The 23,388-nt window shown below is 33.7% G+C and overlaps 1 protein-coding gene and 1 long non-coding RNA gene across 4 annotated transcripts in view; one reads left to right on the top strand and one right to left on the bottom strand.

Annotated features, from left to right (window-relative positions):
• Positions 1–23,388, bottom strand: part of LOC111506965 (uncharacterized) — a 181,936-nt gene that overhangs the window by 55,414 nt on the left and 103,134 nt on the right. The window contains exon 3 of one of the 3 annotated variants that reach the window (XM_023162188.2): positions 16,868–19,317. The exons of the other annotated variants lie outside the window; for them this stretch is intronic. Coding sequence (XP_023017956.1) covers positions 18,538–19,317 — 780 coding nt within the window. The 3' untranslated portion in view covers positions 16,868–18,537. Of the gene's footprint in view, positions 1–16,867; positions 19,318–23,388 lie in introns of those variants that run through there. 3 annotated transcript variants of the gene reach the window in all.
• On the top strand, positions 16,471–22,229 carry LOC141482534 (uncharacterized). Its single transcript, XR_012465582.1, has 2 exons — positions 16,471–16,561; positions 21,396–22,229. It is a non-coding gene; the product is annotated as an uncharacterized lncRNA (long non-coding RNA).

Raw genomic sequence — 23,388 nt, 5'->3', positions numbered from 1 at the left:
TTTACCCCATGGTAGTAAGGGGTGGAAAACGCAACCCCTAAAATTTATTTCCAATGTAACTTTTTGTCTTATTATTTGTTTACCATTTAAAAATTTAAAAATTTCCGATAGCCTGTTCCATTCTAAACAAAAAATGTCTCTTGGGTTTTTTGCCCAAAATAAACCAGTTCGCAAAGAAAATTATTTTACTTACAACTACAGAAATACATCGTCATAAATGCGAAAATACGAAACTAATTTTGTAGTTAGTACCTGCATTAAACGATTGAAGGTTAATAAACAAAACTAATTTATTAATAACAAAACACACAACATGTAGAAATCATAGTAAATGTTCAATATGTCTACCTTCGGACATTACGCATGTGCCTAGACGTCGGCGCATTGAGCCACGTATTCGCTCAAATATTCCTGGAGTCTCTCTGATTACCCTGCACGCATCGATGATGCGGTTTCTTAAGTTTCTTAAAATAATTTTTTCCTGCGAACTGGTTCATTTTGGGCAAAAAACCCAACAGACATTTTTTGTTTAGAATAAAAGAGGCTATCGGAAATGAATTTTTAAATGGTAAACAAATAATAAGATAAAAAGTTACATTGGAAATAAATTTTAGGGGTTGCGTTTTCCACCCCTTACTACCATGGGGTAAACCAAATAAATTTATGGCTAAGTGTCTTTTTGGTAGTACAAAACGTGAGGTTGATTTCAATATTGTAACTTTTTTAGTGCTTGTGAAAAAAATTGTTATACAAATTTTATGTACCCCCTTTAAGGGGCTGTATCTTAACAAGGGATGCTCCTATGAAATTTCTTTATATGAAAGATCCTATCTTTTTTTCGATGTGGAATCACCTTCTTGAATGTTTTACACTTATTTAGTTACACCCTGTATATTTTTCTAGCAATTTGAGTAAATGGGTCAGAACAATTTCTGAAGGAAAGCCTTTGAATTTCCATTTGCTTCAGGTTTGAATGCGTTCTTCTCGACATCAAACTTTCCTTTCTGGAAATGATCCTTATACAAGGAGAAAATAATGTAATGAATAAAAAATCTGACATTGACAATATTAGCTCCATTTACACATATATACTTAAATTGGACTAGGATAAATTCAATAATATTTCATCAAACAATTCAATAGAATCCATTTGACATTTTTCTTCATCATATCAACCATAGTCCGTAATTTCATATTGTAAACATGGAATTAATAGTACTACCAAATGAATCATTATGGCAGAGTACGTATTCGATGGAACTGTCAGCTCTATGGATCAATATAAATTATTGGTCATTTATTAATTGACACTTGTCATACATCAATGAGACCACGCTTCACGTGACTGACCTAAAACTAATTTTCATAATTGAATCATGCTGTCCGTTACAACTAAGTATTGAAAGATTCCAATTAACATTTAAATGTTTTTACGATGTTTTTCTGAACAAGATGACCGAATAAGCTTTGATTGTTTTGAAGAAACTAGCTCCTCTCAAACTCACTATAGTAAGTAGTCTCATCCGGTCTATGAAATTGTAACTGTGTTTTTAATTTGTTCATAATTTTTACTAAGTCCCGAAGAAAGAAATCAAACATTTCCGAAAGCTTGACACAATACCAAAGAGTTTCATTTTTACTTCCTGGCATCCCCACAATTGACTGCAGCACGTTGATGTTCATATACCCTACTTGTCACACATCTGTTGCTCTGGCCTACATATGTTCTATCGCAATCGGAGCATGGAATTTTATATATACCCTGGGATTCATTGACAATTTTGTCTTTGGGAGAACGGAGGAATGTGGAAATTTGATTGTTGGTTGAATTCTCAAAAAACAGGATATAATTGCATTAAGTTGATGTGTGCAATTATCAATGTGCATAAGTCTATATGCAGTCCACCCAGCCTCTCTCTCTAGAAAAATGTGGAGAGGAGATAGATCTAGAAGGATCTCCATGGCTGCTGACGGTGTGGTATTGATGGCATCACTGATGGTCAGATGAGCCTATCTCTGTAAGCTAGAGAACTTCGTCTGGGCAGTTTTCCGTACAGCCTTCGGCCACCAGGCAATTGCACCATAAGTGATTATTGGTCTGACAATCGTATCACATGAATCCAATGGATTTATTTGGGACCTAAGTCCCAAGTTTCACCACAAATCCTTCGACATGTCAATAGGGACAGTCTGGCTTTGCGAAAAACTTTTTCTAAGTGAGCGTTCCATGTAAGTTCTGCCAAGATATTTAAATTTTTTTCATGTATATGTCCATACTAAGAAATTTTGTTTACAGAAAATTATTGCCATTAAACATATATTTATAATAATAATAATAACGTTTATTGTGCAAAAACGAGTTTTATACACAAAGGGAAAAGGGTTAGCCGTAGGCTATCTTCCACCCGTCCCATAATTGAGAAAAAAAAAAGCATACAGTAAGACTATAAGTAACAGTTACAATAGACAGAAAAATAATATTAAAAAAACTATTATGGAGATAATATAAAAGACTACAATCATTTTTGAACATCTAAGAAATGAATTTTCAAAGTTTTTTTGAATTGATATATAGACAAATTAATATACGATAATAAATCATTTAGATACTTCGATAGAATTATTATCAGATCGCTTACTAATCAATCTGAACAAGTAATTAGGAGTTTTGCTTTCCAATAGATTATATAAGAATACAGATATGAGATAACAAATTCTAAACTCAATATTCAGCTGATCTAGTTTCGATAAATATGGAGGTATATGATCACGGTAGTTTATGCAGCACACAAATTTCATACAAGCTTTTTGTATGCGTTGAAGTTTGTGTTTATTATAGTCTGGCAAGAAGTTGTAATACACTGAGCAGCAATACTCAATATGGGGATAAATCAATGATTGAACTAATTTCAGTTTCGTTTCTTGAGAAAGCTGGAACTCGAACTTGTATAAGGATTTCGGTTTAAAAAAGCAAGTTTTGTAAATGTGTTTGACGTGCTCGTTGAACGAGAGAGTGTTAATGATATATACACCTAAATTTTTTGCTGAATTCACCCAATCAATCGGTTGATTTTCAAGAAAAAGATCCCAAACATAGGGCTACTGTTTTATTTGGATTTATTCGAAGGCCATGATTTTTGGAAAATAGAAGTGTATTTTCTAAATCATAGTGAGCATAAGCATAGTAAATATTATTAGATTGACTTGACAGATATAATTGAAAATCATCAGAATATAAATGTACGTCGCACTGGGATTACGTGGCAGGAAAGTCAAAAATGAAAAGAGAGAACATTAATGGACCTAGAATGCTACCTTATGATACACCAGAAGAAGTTTCCTGAAGAGATGAGCATAATTGATCATTATCCAGTATAACCCGTTGAGCCCTTCCTGTGAGATAGCCAATCTGAAGAACTGAATTCAAACCCAATGTATTTTAGTTTACTCAGCTATAGTTTGAAGTTTACCAGATCGAATGCTTTGCTTCGATCAAGCATAACCAAAAATGATACCAGCGATTTGTCTCGAGAAGTAGTGATATCATTGATAACCTTCAAAAGAGTAGTGCTGGTACCGTATTTCTGTCGGAATCCAGATTGCACTTCTGGAAGTATGTTAGCTGTATCCAAATATACTTTGATTTGTTGTGTTATTATTTTTTCAAAGATTTTTGAGAATGCTGGTAAAATACTTATTGGACGTAACTCGTTGAAACAGGTGGGTACAGGTATTTTCGAAGTGGGTAAAATATTAGCAATTTTCCAAAGATCAGGAAAAATGACTTGCCTCAGAGACTCATTAAAAATATGTTTCACTTCAACTATGCAATGCGGAATAATAAATGAAATTATTTTAATATTGATATTATCGATACCGAAAGCATTTGATTTTATTTTATTGATAGCTTCAAAGATATCCTTATTAGATATTTCCATAAACGAGAAACTTGCATTGATATTGAATCTGTTATTACTATAAAATAATAAGGTATCACTGTTGATTGTAGAATTTCCAGTAAAATGAAGAAAAAAGTTATTGATTTCTTCTGGATTACGCAGTTTTTGCGGTAGACTGTTGATTTGTGAAGAACGCTTTGTATTCTCGCCCCAATATGAGAGATTTTTCCAAATTGCTTTAGAATTTTTTTATTTTTGTTTAGAATATATTGCATATATGCTGATTTTTCGCGTTTTAGAGCGTCGTTAACGTAATTCCTTAGAGTTACATGATACTTCTTTGAAGCCGGTGTTCTCAAAGTTAAATATGTTTTATGAGCCTTATCCCTGGTTTGCATTATGAGCTTGAGGTTGTTTGTGACGTAAGGCAGACATTTTTTTTACAATTCAAGCTGCGGATAGGAGCATGTTTATCAAATAGATGTATTATACAATCATTTAAAAAGTTTACATTAGAGTTCATGTTTTGTAAATTAAGAATATCACCCCATGGCATATTCACAGAGTCGTTATGAAAATTAGTGAAATCGAAGCTTTTGTAACTTCTGAAGTATATTAAATCAGTAGGTAGTTATTCATTTCGAAAACTGGTTACGCAGCTGACCATTAGGTGGTCTGTAATACCATTCATATCAATAGTATTGAAAATTCTTACCAGTAATTCTTTATTTATACAGATGACATTTATGAGACTTTCAGATGTATTAGTAATACGAGTGGGATTCTCTACAATTTGACACAAATCAAAGACAGAAAGCAAATTAATGAACGATTGAGTATCGTTAGAATTTGGATTCAGGAGATTAATATTAATATCACCCACTAAAATTATAACCGTCGTTTCCAAGTGAATTTGTTCTAAAATTTAACATAAATCATTAAGAGATAAATCAACACTAGTTCCTGGTGGACGATATACAGTTCCGAAAGCAATTTCATATTCATTTACGTGAACAATGATCCACAACTGTTTCAAGACATGAGCAGTGATGCCTGAGTGATACACTTTATATTTGAAAGAGGACTTCAGATAAATACAAACACCTCCGCCTCTACTGTTGCGATATAGCCATACCAAGTTGAATTGAGGAATTGAAACAAACTTATCTGGGTATTCTGGGTTAAGCCATGATTCTGTCACACCAACAATTGCAAACTAATTTTCAAGTATGATGTCTTTGAATATATCAAAGCAATTATTTAAGGAACGTATGTTTATTTGACTAATTTTGAAATCTAATAGTTTTTTGAGGAGGCGATGGTGGGAGTACCATTTATGTATCTGATATATACATATCTTCATTTCCCTTTTGTTTGTGTTCGTTCAATTCCTGCAATATCTTTTTCAGGTAATCTCTTTGAAGTTTTGTTTTGTCTGTGTTGATTCGAATGTTTATATTTAGATCTTTCAATTTACGCTTGTTTTTCAGAATAGTAATTATATCTTCTTTACTATGGAGCGTTACTTTCAAAGGTAAAGTGTTGACCCCATTCCTTCGGCCAATTCGATAAGTAGTAAAATTATTGGTGCCTACAGTTGGTGCTATGGTCTAGATGATTTTAATAGTTTTGTTCAAATCGGTGTCTTGATCATCTCCATCAAGTTTGCAAGTAATTAGATTTTTTTCTCTGCGCTGTCGTTTATTATGACTTCTGTAATATCCTGGTTTTTATTCATTTTCAATTGCATCACCTCCTGTTGCAGGCTTTCCACAAGTTCAGTTAACTCCTTTGTAGCTTGAGAGAGTTCTAGACAACTTCCACAATTAGTACCTTCAGTTTTCTCCGTACCTTCGCCTATGCATTCTTCGCATTTATAAACAATTCCTGGAGTATCGCTAAATAAAGCATTTTGCCCTCTAGAAAACCCCAAACTCGAGTATAAAAACCCCATTGAATGCCTGGTGATTTCTCACCTAATGTTTTCGTGCATCTTACACATTTGCTTGACATTTCGATGAACTTTACAATTTCAACTGCACGTAAGAGGGATAAATAATTTATACTTCAGCTACACTAATGGATGCTTCACACTACAAACTAATGGAGATCCGAAATTCACTTATTTTTGATAAATATTAATAAGAGAAACTTGAATTTATTGAAGAGCGATTGAAAACACGTCTAGTATTAACTGAGTTTCTCTGTATATCTTATTACTTTTGGTTTCATTTACTTTCAATTTATCGATTTTGAATTTATAAATGAGTTTATCTATTTCATCATTCAATGTGTTCATAAGATTAACGAAATCACTACATTTTGTCAAAACATAACCCAAACCAGTTACAAATAACATGAATAGAAGGAGAGCTAAAACACTTCCTTATGACACACCATACTTGTTGAGGTGATACTCCGACTCAATATTTGCCATTTTGGTTTTTTGATATCGATTACCCAGGTAACTCGTTATCCAATATATTACTAAACCCGAAAATTCATATTTCTTCAATTTCAATATTAATATTTCACGATCGATTATTTCATATCAATGAAAACCGCACATATTCCAACTCCAGGTTTATCCAAAGAATTATTAATGTCTGATTTGTACGAACAGATAATATTATTCACATCAATATATTTCATTTTTCGATTTAGTTACGCTATTTCTAAGATATTGTCACAAACCGGTAATGTATGGTAATGTCTCAATTGTTCAGCTGAGTTAGTGTTTAGAATTTTTGGTATTGGAACTATTGTTGAAGTTTTGCAACATTGCCGCACTCTTCCTTTCGATAAACTCAAATTAATTGAATTCAGTAGCGGAAAACCAACAACAAGAAATGATTTTTAAATAACTTCGATACCAACTTAAGCAATACTATATTTTTTTCTTAGGTATTTTATTATATCGTATAAGTTTTGTAGGGTCAAAGGGTTAATTGTTTGACAAATAGTTTGGCACTGTATTGAATATTTCATCGTTTTCTGCATTTGCTGGACTAATACTGATCATTACATCTTGAATGCTATTTATAAAATACTGATTCAATGCATTGGTGATTGTTATTTCGTCACTATAAATTATCCCTTTGCAATATAGGCTCGAAATTGAACTCCCTACATTTTTCCTGCCTACAATTTATTTGGGGTGTATCCACATCAACCTGGAATTACACTTATTCCCAACAATTTGTTGTTCAAATAAATATCTTTTTCACTCGTTCATTGTTTTGTTTATAGAGAATCCAATCTCTTTCCTCATTAGTTAACACACATTTTTTATAGGCTGTATTCCTCCCATCAGTAGCTGCTCTACATGTATCATATAGCCATTGTTTATGATTTTTTCTTGAAGTCATGGGTACAATCAGCTCAATAGAGCAAACAACATTCTTTACAAATATTTCTGAAAAATACATCAACGTCACTATAAGTACAACCTTAATCTTTTTCCACAAGTATATTTTTTAGTTCATCATAGTTTATTTAACCACGAAGCTTTCTGGTTTGAGGCAAGTCCGATTCTTTCGTACTTTCAATATGTAGGATTTTATGGTGACTTATGATATAATCTTTTTCTGTATAAGGTGCCATGTTGCAGTCATTACTAAGAACTAGATCGATAGGTGAATTGGAGTTCTTGAATATCCTTGTGAATACCGCAATCAACTGTTTCAATTCGTTATTTTCAATTAGTTATTTGAGCTTTTTCAATCAATTGTATTTTCTCTGTTGTTGATATTGACACCTATTCTTTAAATTATATTTCATACTGGGATATATCTTATTTCATTTTCAGGACATGTGAACTTTTAATCTTCCTCTTCGAAGATGATCACTTGGTGATCGAAACACGTGTCCAGGTGTTAAAAATAACGATTTGGTGTTGGGAAAAAACTCCAGTAATATTCATTACTACACCAAAGGTTCCAAAGAGTGCATCATAAGCAATAAAGTATATGTCTATCGTACTCTATATTGAAATCTCCAGTAATGACTACAATATGACCGCCGCGCCGTTCAGTTCAATGAATTCTTCTAACCAACTCGAAAAGTTGGAAACTGGAAAAAACTGTACAATACAGCAATACTATAAGTTGAATGATTGAATAGTAACTCATAAAATCCAAAAATTCTTATCAACAGCGAAGGAAATAATGTTCGTAAATTTCAATGAATCTTTCACAAATATGTATACAAATGTGTTAAGAGGTGATCAGATTTACGCATTGCCATTTTGTCCGACAATCAGGCGACAATTAGGGCGCTCAGCCCACTTCAAGTCTTCTCAAAACTGGTGGGGAGCTGCCTGAGCACACTGAAGAAGCTGAGTACCCAAAATAGGGCCACCCGGACAGAAAGTTCACAAGGGCAATGAGGAGGCTGATGTTCTAGCCCGTGAAGGCGCATCCAAGGCTATGATCGGCCCAGAACTCTTCTGCGGGATAGCGAAAGAATGTATAAAGACATCCATAAACTCATGGATGCAAGCCTGAATCGATAGATTGGTGGTTTAAGCTCCCAGGAATGAGGCAATCGAAAGAGTTCATGAAGAAACCGTTGCCCAGATTCACTGAAGACTTGCTAAACCAGAACCGTAAGGTTGTAAGGGTAGTGGCGAGCCTACTAACGGGGCATAGCCGACTCAGGAAACATATGACCAACATGGACAGAAGGAACCTAATGCAGGTTCTGTCAAGAAGAGAAAGAAACCGCACTGCATATGCTCTGTGAATTCGAAGCTATAGCAAGTCTGAGACACGCAAGATGCGAGGAAGAGAAACCAGAGGCTGCCAGCTATATGAAGGGATCAGTGTCAAGGCTATGACATCTCATCAAAGAGATCAAGCTAGACAATGAGCTCTAACAACCAAGGAGCATTCCAATAGATCTGAAAAGTTGGCAGTGAATCAAGCCATGGGCCAGCTCCCCTACAATCTAATCTAAGCAGATTTACGCATATGTGCTCAATACCTTTGGTGATCAATGCGATGGCGAAAACTTGGGCTGCAACATTTGGAAGAGATGAATTGACTATTGAAGTTGAAGATAGATTGAGAAGGCCGGTTTCTCTGGCCACCCTCATTAATATCGATATGGTTCGTGCGATTTATGAAACCTTCAATTGAGTAAAAACGATTTGGACGTGAGCAAAATTTCCCCAGAATGGATTCCCATCCTGAAGTGTCTGATGTTGACCGGAATAAAGAAAGGTAGAAGCATCGCCTTCGATCTGTGCCGGAATTTAAGAAGATGCGAACCTTTCAAATCATGTTGTCATTGTAGAAGACGAAACTTGGGTACCTTTTTTGACTCAATAATGAAACAGCAATCGATATAATAGAGTTCCTACTGTTCTACAAGGCATAACGATTTGGTGTTAAAAAATCTGTTGGGTAGGAGTAGAACAATGATTGTGAATTTCTATTCGACATTACTTACAACTCTTAATTTTCTTAGGACAAAACACAAGCACTACAGGAAAATCCTTAAGGCGCTTTAAGAGCGGTGCCTATGAGAAAAATATGAAGAGAAGGCACGGAAACTTGTCTGGAGGGACTTTTTTGCGGGACGATGCTCCTTTCTAAAAATCGCAAAATGCAATGTAAACACCTCGTGATTAAGGCTTAGAATTACTAACACCCCCTTCATACACCAGATCCAAATTCATCTATTTTTCCTTAATAAAAAAAATTTGTGAAACTACAACGAAGAGGTGATAGAAATTATGGAGGATTGGTTTTCAGAGTGAAATGAAATTTGTTTCCACAGGTCTGCAGGGGTTGCAGGTTTATTTTCAAAAATGTATCCATTTGAGAGAAGATTATGTTGTATAATGAAATACCTTCTTATTTTTCCAAATTGTGTTTGCTTTCCTAGTAGCCTGCGATTTTTTGTATCTTGTATCTTCTGATAATATATTCTGTATTGCAATTTTTGTGCATCTAATTTTTTCATAAATTCTAAATATAGGCAAATTCCAAGAAAATGCAAAAATAGCTCTTCCCAATTTCCAAACCACTTTTTTTGTTCATTAGGGATTGTGTTCCGTGATAAACCAAAGATCGAATGGAAAATTTGTACCAACTGCATGAATAAACTTAGATAAACTTGGAGCCAGTGTTGTGAAGAAAACACATTTGAAGATTATTATAGTTTATTTGAAGAGTGAGTGAGTATATAGAAAAGTAAGAAAACATACAATTCTGTAGAAGCTTAATATATTAATATATTGAATAAATACAATTTTAGAGACTTACACAACTGTTTGAGTTTAGGTACACATTTGGATTGGATTTTAGTAGATTTGATTTATAATATTTAATATGAAGTAGTTTTTCACAAGTGGAATATTCGAAAATTTGTTACATTGATGAAATTTTCACAAAAAACAATTTTTTGTGATAAGTATATTTAAATCCATTTAATGGAATGTTGTGTTACAATCATATAAGAAATTATAGAGTTAGTGTGTATGTAATCAATACAAGATATCGAGAAGGATTGCTGAACTTCTACAAATTTTCTTGTGACGATAGATTATTCTTATTAGTGCAATTTGATTTATTGAGTTGTAGAATATGTGAATATTTTCTAATATGAATTTCTATATTTGAAAAATTCAATCGTGAAAAATATTTATTAAATCAATGTACACCATTTCGGTGTCTACCAAGAATTATACGAATACCATCAAACATTCAACAAAGGGAATATCGAATATCGAATATCGCAAATACATATATAACGAATGAATACACGATATCTGTTGAAACATAATCAGCCTTTTCCTTATAATATCACCACAATAATCTTGTTGCTATCAATTTGAAAAATTCGACAATTCAAGCGTTGGAATAGAAGTGGGTGGATTTTTTCGTGATCTACTTTTCTCCCAATAGAACAGTGTTGATACATTCAATTAATTTATCAGACAATATGCAGCCGTACGGAAGCAAAGGCCAAAAAAACCTAGAGAGAGAGAGAGAGAAATAATATGCAGATAATTTTTTGAACCATAACTATTTCAATTATTACTGAAAATGTTTTCCAGTTAATGAAGGCTGAATTATCACAGAATACTTCTTTCAATCTAAAATTTCATAACAACGACAGGACTGTCCTTAATATTTCATTTCTCATGAAACTCTACAATTGATTCTTATACATAAATATCCGTTTAGCTCCAGTTTATCTCTTAGGATCTCGAGGAAATATTGTATTATTATTATAGTTATATACACGAATCGTCTAAAAGGTAATAACAGGAAAATTGAAAGAGCTAGTAGAACAGTAACAGGACCGAAACTATTTCTAAGATATCGAGCGGCTAGCTTTGCCATAGAATATCATCAAGGCATGTAGAGCACCGTACAATAAATATCAAATGATTTTCATCATTATACTGATTTCAGATCAATACTTTTCACAAAACAGGATTACAAGAAGAGGCAACATTGAATGGTATTCACGGTCACCTAATCGATCACTTAAAAACTGAAATTAACGATGTGTACAAGTGTAAAAGTATATCAGAAGAGAGTGTACTCCTTCAATCAGAAATAGACGTGTCCTTACGTTTTACAAAGGTGTTGACTCAATTCTATTTTTCGTTTTCGATTGGCCATGGCCAGCCTGTTCAGGAATGTTCACTGCTTGTTGTCTTTCTTCGTTTCCGTTTCTAATTCATTCACTTCAAATTTGGAACTGGTCAATCACAATGCTTTCTATATCACAAAAGTAATTTTATATTGCTACCATTGCTCCCTACATAAGTTGGTGAATTTCGATTAGTGAGCTGCTACTGGATTCTCATTCGCTTGTGTTGCATGTGATGCTATGCAATAATTGAGATAATTGGTCATTTCACTAAGCACCGATGAACTCATTACCTTAAATTAGAGCATCGATACCTCCTTACCCATATTCAATATTTGCATTTTCCTACGAACATTGCTCAATAAAATATAATGTTATTTGTTCTCAGTAGTTTGAATTTTCAGAATGTTTAAACAAATTATTTCGTATAATCAAGATATACACCCTCCTGTGGTTTTTTTTGAAAGTACTGTTCAATTTTCTGTCAACAAATCTGACTCAAATAAATATTTAATGCCAAGATCTGAAATTCAATATTTTGTATCCATATCACAACAGACGAAGGATTTTTAGAATCTAAAGAGTTGTTGAGAAGTTGATACTTCTGCTTCTAGTTCATATGTCCTGGTTCTTCTGGTATTTTAGCACAGGGATGGTCATTTTGTACCTGTCTTTGATTTTCCGATAGTTGTATCTGATCTTCAGTTCATATCCTTTTTCATATTTTTTTTCGATAGAGATGCAAAATCAAAGTACCTAAATAATTTCGTTCTATTTAGAGGGTTAAATTATAACTATTCGAATAGTTGATGGAATTTTTCACGTATCTTCTGCAATATATTTACTTGTTTTCCATTTCATCTATGAATATTCAAAAATGATGGTGAAATTTGTGAAGTCTTTCACCTCTGAATATTTCATAAATTGATGGCCTATCATTAATCTATGGATATGAAAGGCCAACATTTGATTGAAATTTATATCTGTCTGTGTGCGGTTATCGGAATTTAGTGTTTCAATTTCGATTTTTTCATTAAGTACCACTAATGCTTTGCTTGACCAGGTTTATATAGAATTTTGCTAAAGAGATATACTCGAAGAATTTCTTTACTGAAATTTCATTTTTTTCAACTAAATATCTTCATCAAGAATCTTTGTGAACAGGATTCCTATGGAAGTATTTCCTTAGTTTCTCCCTCTCTCCTGAACGAACGATATTTGGTCTATCTATTCCTGAATACATTCACTTCACAGTTCTTTATTCTAATAACCCCTTCTTTATTAAAAAATTGTTCAAGGCCTCTGCCGCCGAGATATTCAGTGTTACTATCTTCATTCGGGTTCGAAGGCCGTCGTAGTTTGGAACTGCATCCCAATGTTTCGCCAGCACGAGTGGCTGACTTCTTCAGAGGTTTATTCATCTTGATGATTCACCGATGACACGATTCAGTCATCGACGAATCATGAAAATATGATATGAAATGATGTGATATGATATATTTATTCAGACAGACATGTTTATAAGAGGATTTTATGCACTAGGTGCATTGTCTAAGCTTATAGCCTATGCCTACCCCGTGCTAGAGAGTTTCTTTACAAAACAAATCTTAAATTAAATTCAAATGAATACTTACCTAAAAAATAATATTGGTTGATAGATCAAATGGAAGGAAAAGAAAAAAATGAGATAGTAGAGCGAGAGAGAAAGACACAGAGAGAAGATTAGTAGATTCAATACTATGTATGTATGGTGTTGATATACTTTTGTTCAAGAATCTCCAGAAAACATTATCGCTGTGTCATCTGCATATGAGATTACTGAGCTTTTGGTGTTTCTCAGTACTCCAGTATTGTTTATATCAATTAGGAAGAGAATGGGACCCATCACCGTTCTTTGCGGTACGCCTATGATGATAGGAAGGGGTTACTAAACAGTTTTTGATTTTCACTCTCTGAGTTCTATCCAGGAGATAATTTTGAAATGAATTAAGAAGAGAGCCTCTTATCCCCGATCTTTCCAATCTATGCAATGATATTTTGTGGTCCACGGTGTCAAACGCCTTGGCCAGGCCTATAAATATTGTTAGGCACTTATTATTATCATCAAGATTAGTCAAGACTTCTTTCACCAATCTGAATATAGCCTGTTCTGCGGAAACAGGCCTTCTCGGAAACCAAATTGTGAGTTTGATAAAATATTATTGGATTCTAGTCATTGCATGAGGCGGACTTTCAACACTTTCTCGAATATTTTTGCAAAATTATTTATAACTGTGAGAAGATGAATAAACCTCTGAAGAAGCCAGCCACTCGTACTACGACGGCCTTCAAACTCGAATGAAGATAGTAACCCTTCTTTATTTTTATAAATACTGCTCAACTGTATTTACTTCTTTTAACAAGCAGCCAAAGAGAATAACAAATAAATTTTATTCGGGACTATGATTACTGTTTTTACATTGTGTACTTCTGGGAAATATATGAATCCTTATTATAACAATCCCTTACTCTTTTACTTTTTTGGGACCAATTATTAGTGAATTTGGGTGTATCTACATTTTTATCGTTCAGGATTATGAATACAAGTATCTGGATGATTTTCCCAAAATTGGTCGAAGAATGATTGAATTGAGGAGAACAGATTATACTAATAAGGGTTTGGTTGGATATGTGATGATATTTCTGAACGTTTATAACAAGATTACATGATTGATTTCGATTAGTAGGTAATGATTTGATTGATAGATTATTCACTTTTTCCAACATTCCTGAAAATATGAATTTTGGACTAATTTATAGCAAAAGCCTTCATTACTAGCACCAGCTGGAATATTTTAAAGATATATATTCGAAAAAATATTTTCTGAATTTCAATACTACGCAGATTGAGGTATTACCCAATATCATTTACCCTTCAGTCGCTAAAATAGAGAAAAGAATTGAAATAACAACATAATTGTTGGACAATTTGTTTACGGATTCATCATTGGAAACTTCTTATTTTTAAAAATATTGTGGAATCTGACACTGACATGAGTGACTCACTGAATTAGCAACATATCACCAGAGCATCACGAGAGCTTAAAAGCTTTGTAGCCGATAAAACTCTCCTTAGCGACTGACTTGTTATTTTCACTGCACTTCATTTTATCTCGTTGAGTCGGTTAATGGAGGTTTCCTTCGTGCTAAATTTATGATCTCTGGAAAATAAAGAGCACTGAGATAAAATACTATCAGAGAAAGCTTTCGTCATTCGATACGGCTCAGTTGGATTTACTTTTCACTTCGCATTCTGTTTCAATCCATATCCACACTGTTGTTGAGAAATGAGAAGTTTCCAGTTTCAAACAATTTTATAACTATGACCAATTATTTCTAATCAAATCCTTGATGATGAGTTTGGAAACATTTACTACAGAGTGAGTCACAGGATATCGAATAATCGATTGAATGAATGGTTGTAGTGGTTTTCCAAAACGAAATTACTCTTTTTTTTTATCCATCACAGAGAAAAAAACTATAGCTTAACATAATACATAGTTTTTCGATAGTATCGATTGCAGGAGATCAATTTCCTGTTAACGAAATTATTTATTTCCATTGTATGATGTGAATTATTCATCAAAATATGTCACTAGAAAGTGACAATGTTTCATTTGAGATGCATATCTGAAAATAATAGATGAAATGAAAGCCAAGTTCTAATTTTCACTGGCGACAGAATCTAATATATTATATCTACTGAGATAAATTCAATACACATACTTATCAAATGTATCCTTACATTTCATTAGTTTGAACTTCCATTGTCCAATATGATATAAAATGATTTGAAATCCCTGAAGGAATCAATAAAATAACTGAAATAACTGAGCAAAAAAGAACTTAAATTACAATGAAATAAAATACAAGCAACAATTAACAACTGAACAATTGACAAGAAATGGAAATTAAAAACAAAAGATTTCAAGCCAAATTACTTCAAGACGTTTTGATTGTCAGTATCCACAATCGTCTTGGGGTGATGACTGTTGTGGATACTGAAACGAAACGTCGTGAAGTAACCTGTCTTGAAATCTTTCAATTTTGATTTTCATTACTTGTTAATTGTTCAATTTTCAGTTGTTGATTGCATTTTATTTCATTGTAATTATTTCAGGATTTTTTGCTTAATACAATTATTTTTCAGCTATTTAAAAAAAATTCTTTCTGGGATTTCCAATCATTTTATATCATATTAGATAACGGAAGTCCGAACTTATGAAATTAACCATGAAACATTGTCAACCACCTTCAAACAAATATCTCAACAGTTTTTGGTTGGGATTGTCTAGCTCATTTCATAACAGTGTTAAATAATGGAGAAGAACTGGTTCTCACAAAAAATAAGACATTGCTATACTTCATTGTTCAGGATTATTCAAATACACCCAAAAACATTGAATACTGTAGTTGAAACTTCATTTTGATTACCTTTCAATGTTTTCATTCCACATAAAAAATTGGCTTCGATTCCTGATACTCAATTTTAAAGGATGATATTTTTCATTATTTCATTGTTTCCTATTTCAATAAAGATTATTATTATTATTTCACTGAAAATATCTCATAGATTTTTGTGAAATATACATCAACACTTGCCCGATCATATTGACCGAATAACAATTTAGATGTGTAGATCATGCAAAGAAGTAACTTTCAGACACAAACTGGAAGAAAAAGCCCTCCTGAAAAATTTTTTTGTATCAAGGAGTAGTAGAAAGTCAAAAACTTTTTTTCCCAAAGAATTAGTCACTCCTAAAAATTATAATTCTTTCAACACAAACAATATTTCTTCAGGCTGGGATTCATTCAAATCAGTGAATGAATGTTATTACGATGTCATCGATGATATAAGTAGATCAAACTTATTCCGTGACATAAAAATCGTAATTTATAAATGAATTGTGTGGTTTTTTTCTTATAATATTATCCACATTGGCACTGAAGAGCCCTAAGGCAAGTGTCTTACGGTGAAAAATCGATGTCTACCAATGAGGATGACGGTTTTCCATGTGAGTGAAATTTTTACCTTTCATTTAGTATATTGTGTAGAAATCCTGTGAATGATATCTGATATAATGCATGTTTGGACTGAGTATAGAAAAGTGTTTTTTATATAATTCATTATCCATATGAAAGTATTTGTTTCGAAAGAATTTTTCTATCGTGTAATTCAATGCTTATAGGGCATTTTCTTCCAGCTTGTGTCTGGAAGTTACTTCTTCGCATAATTTACACACATATATATATATATATATATATATATATATATATATATATATATATATATATATATATATACATAAAGTTACTTCTTTTGAAATTTTTTGCTTTCTTTCTTTCTTTGGAAGATTCCCACATTTTTTTCTTTCAAGATGGAGTAGTAGGAAGCCAAAAACTCTCTTTTCCAAAAATTAGTCACTCCTAGTCCACCTAACAAATTAGATCATTATACCAATAATGTCAGACTTTCACGATCAAGTAACACTCAAAGAGAACAAAATTTGGGCTGGTAGACTAACCTAGAACTTGTTGTAACAAGCATTTTTCGTCTGCATCTGTGGCAGACATCATCAGTTGTACGTCCGTTGACTACGAGGACGAAACTTATATCTCGAAGTCTCTGCAACGACTGACTAGAGATCTCCGTGTTCACTTGTATTTATAACTTCAGAAGGCTGAGGGCTGTTCTGATTGACGTTGACTGCAATACATGTCTTAATATTGTGACATTGTGACTGGATTGTGGTCGAAGTTGACTTATTCCTTCCACTGAGTTGAAGAGCACGTTTATTTTCTTGCGCTGTGAACCTATTTGCCGATAGAGCTTGATCTAGTTGAGAAAGTTCTTCTTCAAGAATATTTGGCACACAAATTCTGGTAGTACGATCATAACACGTTTTTCCTTGAATGTTGGTTTGAATTCTTGTTGAGAAACTAATCGGTATGAGTATGTTTGCGATAAACTATGTGACCTAGTTTTCTGTCAATTTTTTGTTGATCAGTACATTCAATTTTTTTTCCTTTTCAAGGTTAACTAGACGCAAGGATGAACTGAGTTGATGTGGCGCAGAAACTGATCTGGAACTTATTCTCTGTAGCTTCGTAGCTTCAGATAACAAAACGGTCACCACGACCTACCAGCCCGGATTTTGTTTTCTTCAATAATGTTTGTTATGTTATCACAATCGTTTTCTCAATATTTTGCTATGAATATGTTATGAGAATATGCTATGAATATGTTATGAGAATTCGATAGGTATGAATGAATGTATCGAATACATACAGATATGCATATTCTGAATTTGTTTTACTCGTTTTGGTTTTGAAAAGTGTGGAAATTTAAAGAAAATATACAGAATGACTTTCGTAAATAAAATGCCGAAAAAATTTCACTCCATTTTCATCTATCACTGTTAGCGAAAAACGGTAAACCTGAAGCACACTCGTTTGAGTCACGAATATTTTGGACAAGTTAGTTAGGGATATGTGAGACGAATAAAAAAAATATAATTCCTTGAATATTTGTGATTTCATGCTTCATATTACGACTCACTTCGTTAGTAAATGGATACAGTTGTATAATATGTGAGTACCTGCATTCAATATACCAAATTGGAACATTTAGTGAGTGATTTTTTCAAACATCACATCTTCATTTCTTGACAATGCCAGTTTACGAGTATTTCATATTTGTATCGGTTATTGATGAAAGATGAATCCTAGTAATTCCAAATTTGGAAGTGCAACAGTAGATAATAGAATGATTTGACTATTATTTCAATTCTTTCGTTTGTGCTCTAGTTCTAACTTTAATTGCAAAAATGAATTCCCTCTAGATGCTGAGGACTGGCAGAGTAGAAGTATAAAAATTTAAGATTAATAATGCATTTCTTCACAAGCTTCACACTTTCAACTCATCATCCATAGACTGGTAAACTATTCACACCCCTGGATTTTGAATTTGGTCGAATTGAACTAATCAATTTCAGTACTGCCTTGAGTTGAAACTGTACTGCCGTCCATTGACTAATAACTCCCTCGTTTCCGAAGGGGTGCCTGGGCTCAAGCTAGCAGTAGTGGTTGTCGAAATGGTTTCTCTCAACTCTAAACGACGGAGATCTCCTATTTCCTTCTCACTGATGTCTTCCTCCAGAATTTTTTCAAGGTAGACATCACCGTTGATGGCATTAGAAGGTGGGATTTTCGTATGAGGTGAATGAGTGGGAGTTATTTCAGAAATACCTCTGGTTTTCTCTTCTCTCTGCTTCTCCAAGTGTCTTTTATGATTCTTCGTTGTTAAACAGCCGGTTTCTACATCTCTCTCCAGTCTGTGGCCGCTTCGTGAACGAGTGAGTTGCCTAGCGACGTAATCCTGCAGCTCATCCTCCTCTCTTTTGCTCACAACTTTATTCAAAACAATGAGGAATACACCTATGGAGCTTACAAAAATTCCAGTTACTACGAGCTCGTTCCAGTATCCTCCACCTCTCCAAGTAACCAGGTCGTCTGGTAATAGTCCAGAACCAATCAAGAAGAGCCCCAGAACGACAAAGCATACTCCTAGATGGAGTATTCCAATGGACGTAGCAAAAACGTGATCCTTTGGAGGTTGGAAACTGCCTCTTCTGGGGGCATGCTCCATGCTATCCATACTATTCGTTCTGGTACTGTATCTCCTCTCGGCGGCCCTTTTCTTTGCTTGCTCTCTGAGTCGCCTCTGCCGTTTGATAGCCAGGGCTGAATGAAGACCGGCTGACCCGTGCATCTGGAAGCCACATGGAATATCAGTTTTTGTGTCTCCATAGAGATAAAACTTGCATGCACTTCACAAACAACACAGCACTGCCACAAGCACTGCACTGAACACAAGCACTGTCAAAAATAAGGTCCCAATGTTTTTGGTTGTCGCTCAGGACGACTATTACTATGAAAAATTATGTTGTTAACTTCTACTATCACTCCTGAAGAATGTGAGTGGTCAAGTTAACACAAAAATATACATTTCTGCTTGTACCATCAAAAAAAAAATCACAGCCGATATACACAATATCGAATTCCAGGTAATTTCAGAAACTTGAAAAATAAGTTTAATCAGTGACCTTTTTCCCCATAATTTTGCCAAACAGCACCAAAGTTCATGAAAATTTCGATTCAGGTACTCAATACTTCAAAGTTGACCTTGTATCGGAGATTGCTTCCAAGGAAATGGATGCCACCCTTCTTGGAGATGAAAAATGTATCTTTCAGAAAATGTATCCTGAATTGTATAGATAGACTAATTAAAAGCAACATTTGTTAATCAGAGGTTTTTCGAAAGTCTATACTCTTCGACAACAAAAGTTGGTATTTTATCGAAAGAATCATTCTGAGTGGAAATGTAGCTTATAAAAAGATATAATGAATTGTGGGTTCATAATGAACACATTACAAACGAATCGTTGATTGTTTCATTGTGGAATTCACGAAACTTTCAACGTGAATTAAGCAAAAACTGATAAATTTTTTCCAGAGAAACTAATGAGAAAGTTTTTAAAGTGTTTGGGAAAACTTTCGGTTTTATTTTTCATGGGAGTCTCTAGTATACAAAGTGAGCAAATCATCAGGAAAATAATGCTGTTCCCTATTTTTGTGATCTATACAATTCAAACTGTAGTATGAAGTTTGATCGGTTTGATTGGTTTAAAGAACTCAGTCTTGAAAAAGTTGAAACTTGAAGTGGAAAGAGCATTTTTGTAATTTTGTAACTTGAAAATTATCAATGACACACACAATATAGATATAATGTGTATCCACCAATACTACATCAGATTGTTTTTGAATTATGTGAAATGGTGATGATCATTTTCATTAGTGGTGCGGTAGTTAGGAAAATATTTTCACATATGTATGTTGCCGAAAAGGATAGTGATCAAAATTATTTATGTCATAATCAGCTTAGTTTTGATGCTAGGGATTTTTTATGAAATTCAAATTGTGGTTCTTCCGGCATTTTGGAAAAATATATTGGTTTTCGATTACTTCATGTTTTCGATCATGAAATTTGACGAAGAACTAACCATCAATAAGTTATTTTATTCTGAATCTACAAACACTACACATCACCTATCCTTTCTATTTTCATTACGCGTATTTTTACCAACGATGATGTTTTTCGATAAAGTATTTACTTTTTTGAGTTATTCGCGAAAAAACTCTGATAACTTAGTTTTATTGACGGAGAAATTGATACTATCACTCGTAAATGAGTTGAAAAATATTTACTTACTGAAAAGGGGTTGTATACATTTTCAAAGTTAAAGGAAACCTCGGTACAGGATCAACTATGAAGTAGAGGATAAGTTGAAACTAACAGCAAATTTGGCCCAATAATACAGTAACTATACCCTTCAATGATGTGGCTTTATGTGAATGATTAAAGTTATAGATTATTGTATAGATTTGGCAGGTTGTCACTTTTATATATTCATTGTGGAATTCACGAAAACCATTATGCTAGTAGAAGTAAGAAGTACTTGAAACAAATCTGACACTGAAGAAATTTGTTCACAATGAAAACTCGGGTGGCATTCGAAGTGAAAAGAGTGTTTAACAAGGAAATAAACGCAGTAAATATTCATTTAGCAAAAAAGTATGTATGTTAAGAATATCCGCGATCATAACGGATTATTTTTCATTTCCATTACAAAAACCCTTCAGTGTACAAATTTGGAAAGCAATTCCAAAAATAGTTTTATCAAAATCTTTTGTAGATTTTAAAAGATTATTAACGGTTTGTAATTCAAGAAAAAAATTTTTTACCAAACTTTGAATTGAAAATATAATGAAGCTATATTCTATTTTCAGTGAGGACTAAAGAACAGCATTATTGTTTTTGATACAAAACACAAGCACTACAGGATAATCCTCTTGGAGCGGTGCCTGTGCGAAAGTCGGGATTGACATTGGATTTGAATCGCTGAAGAATACATCCATTTGGAAAAACGTTCTCAGGAAGTTTATTCCACAGATACGCAGTTCTTCAAATAAGAGGGTTCTCAAACAGTGAAGTTCGAGGTGTACTGAGTTGAACCTCGAAACGATGAGCAGCCACAGTTCGTCGCGTATTTCTGATGGTAGAATAAAAAGTGCCAAGTCACTTGAACACTTTCCGTGAAAGTATATATAGGAGAATGACAAATCCCCAACCTTTCTTCGATGTTCCAGACTATCAAGGTTGCAAGTGATGTTCGCGTCTCCAATCAGTAGCTTTGGGGTATGTTCAGAGTTGAGCTCCATACATGACAACAATATTCCAAAGAAAGTCTGATCTGAGCTTTATGAAGCATCAAAAGTTGATGAAGTGTCTACAGTTCTTTGGTTTGGAACAGTGTTCTGATCTTTTGAGAAGCAGCCTTTGCAATTCAAGACATATTGGTGTCTATTTCAACCTCCAACAATCTTATCGAAGCAGAAAGCGGAATTATCAGTCCTGAGTTATGGAACGACCGTTCCCACGGATTGCTGCTCTCACGGAAACATGATCTGCTGACAGCGGTTTTCCAAGAAATCCTTATCTGGACTTGCGAGGCGACGTTGATCATTTTAATGTTCATTTTTATTCATTCTATTTGTAACTCTTGATAGAGAAAGTCGTTTTCAATTGTACATTTATAAAATAAATATTTTTTAAAAACACAATTCTCCGTTCAAAGTATTTAACTGGCGCAGTCGGTAGGATTTGTGCAGTGCGTTAAAAGTAATTTTTCGCGACTTGGAGTGTCTACTTCTTAAGCACAAATTCGAAAAATCGTGATCCATCGAGGATTGTACCGGACGGACCAAGAAACGACCCTACTTCTGGAGGCTACAAAGAATCATTGGAGGAGGAACTGGAGACTACAAGATTTTGGACCACCAAAATAACTGTAAGTGCCAAATTTCCTTTTCGCCTTTACTGAACCCTCTGCATAAGGATTTCGGTGAAGATAATTTAGGGCAGTTCATTGCGAACAAAATCGGTGTCTATTCTAGACGAGTAATTTAAGAAGAAAAAAAAATCAATTTTGTGAATTTTTGTTAAGAAATTTCAATAAATCCGAATCTGAAGTCAATAATACAGAATTATTGATTAAATATTGATTCATGAACGAACTTGACGATATTTTGAATAGACTAGGCAATTTATCAGTACAAGAAAATTCAGTAGTTAGCGAAAGTAATTCCGAACCTGAACTACTATTACCAATAATAACAATGGCTCCACCACAGCAACAGAATGTTCAAATGAACTGGGATCTTTTCAAGTCTCGACTTAATAACCTGAAACCTTTCGATGGTGACAGTAACACACTTAATAAATTTATTGATAGGTGCGATTCATTGATTAATACCTATGAAACATTCAACGATGCATCCTTGAACGAACATGTCTTTGAATGCATCCAGGAAAAATTGATCGGGAAAGCAGAATACATGGTTGGAAATCGACCAGAACTCAATACTTGGGCAAGTTTGAAAAATGCTCTGAAACAGTGTTTTTCTGACCGTAGGAATATAGATTGTCTCGTTCTGGAACTAACGAGGAGTCGACCTCATAAAGGTGAAGACTTACTCAGTTTCGGAAGTAGGTTGCAACTGATTAGAAGTAGCGTGGTACAGAGAATCAGTAATGATTCTAATTTGAGTAGAGAACAGAAACTTTGTCAAATAACACATTATGATAAGGTTGCACTTGGTACATTCATTGCTGGATGTACAGGTATTCTCAGAAATAATTTACATCTTAAAAACCCAAATTCTCTTGAAGACGCAATGGCGTATGTGAACGAATACGAAAATTTTGAAAAGTTATATGGCA

The sequence above is a fragment of the Leptinotarsa decemlineata genome, unplaced genomic scaffold (genome assembly GCF_025532065.1).
Source record: "Leptinotarsa decemlineata unplaced genomic scaffold, Ldec_3_MD MMD2_tig00001393_RagTag_RagTag, whole genome shotgun sequence".
In the NCBI taxonomy this organism is placed as follows: domain Eukaryota; kingdom Metazoa; phylum Arthropoda; class Insecta; order Coleoptera; family Chrysomelidae; genus Leptinotarsa; species Leptinotarsa decemlineata.
Note: the sequence above shows the minus strand (reverse complement) of the source record. Positions and strands in the feature narration are given on the sequence as shown.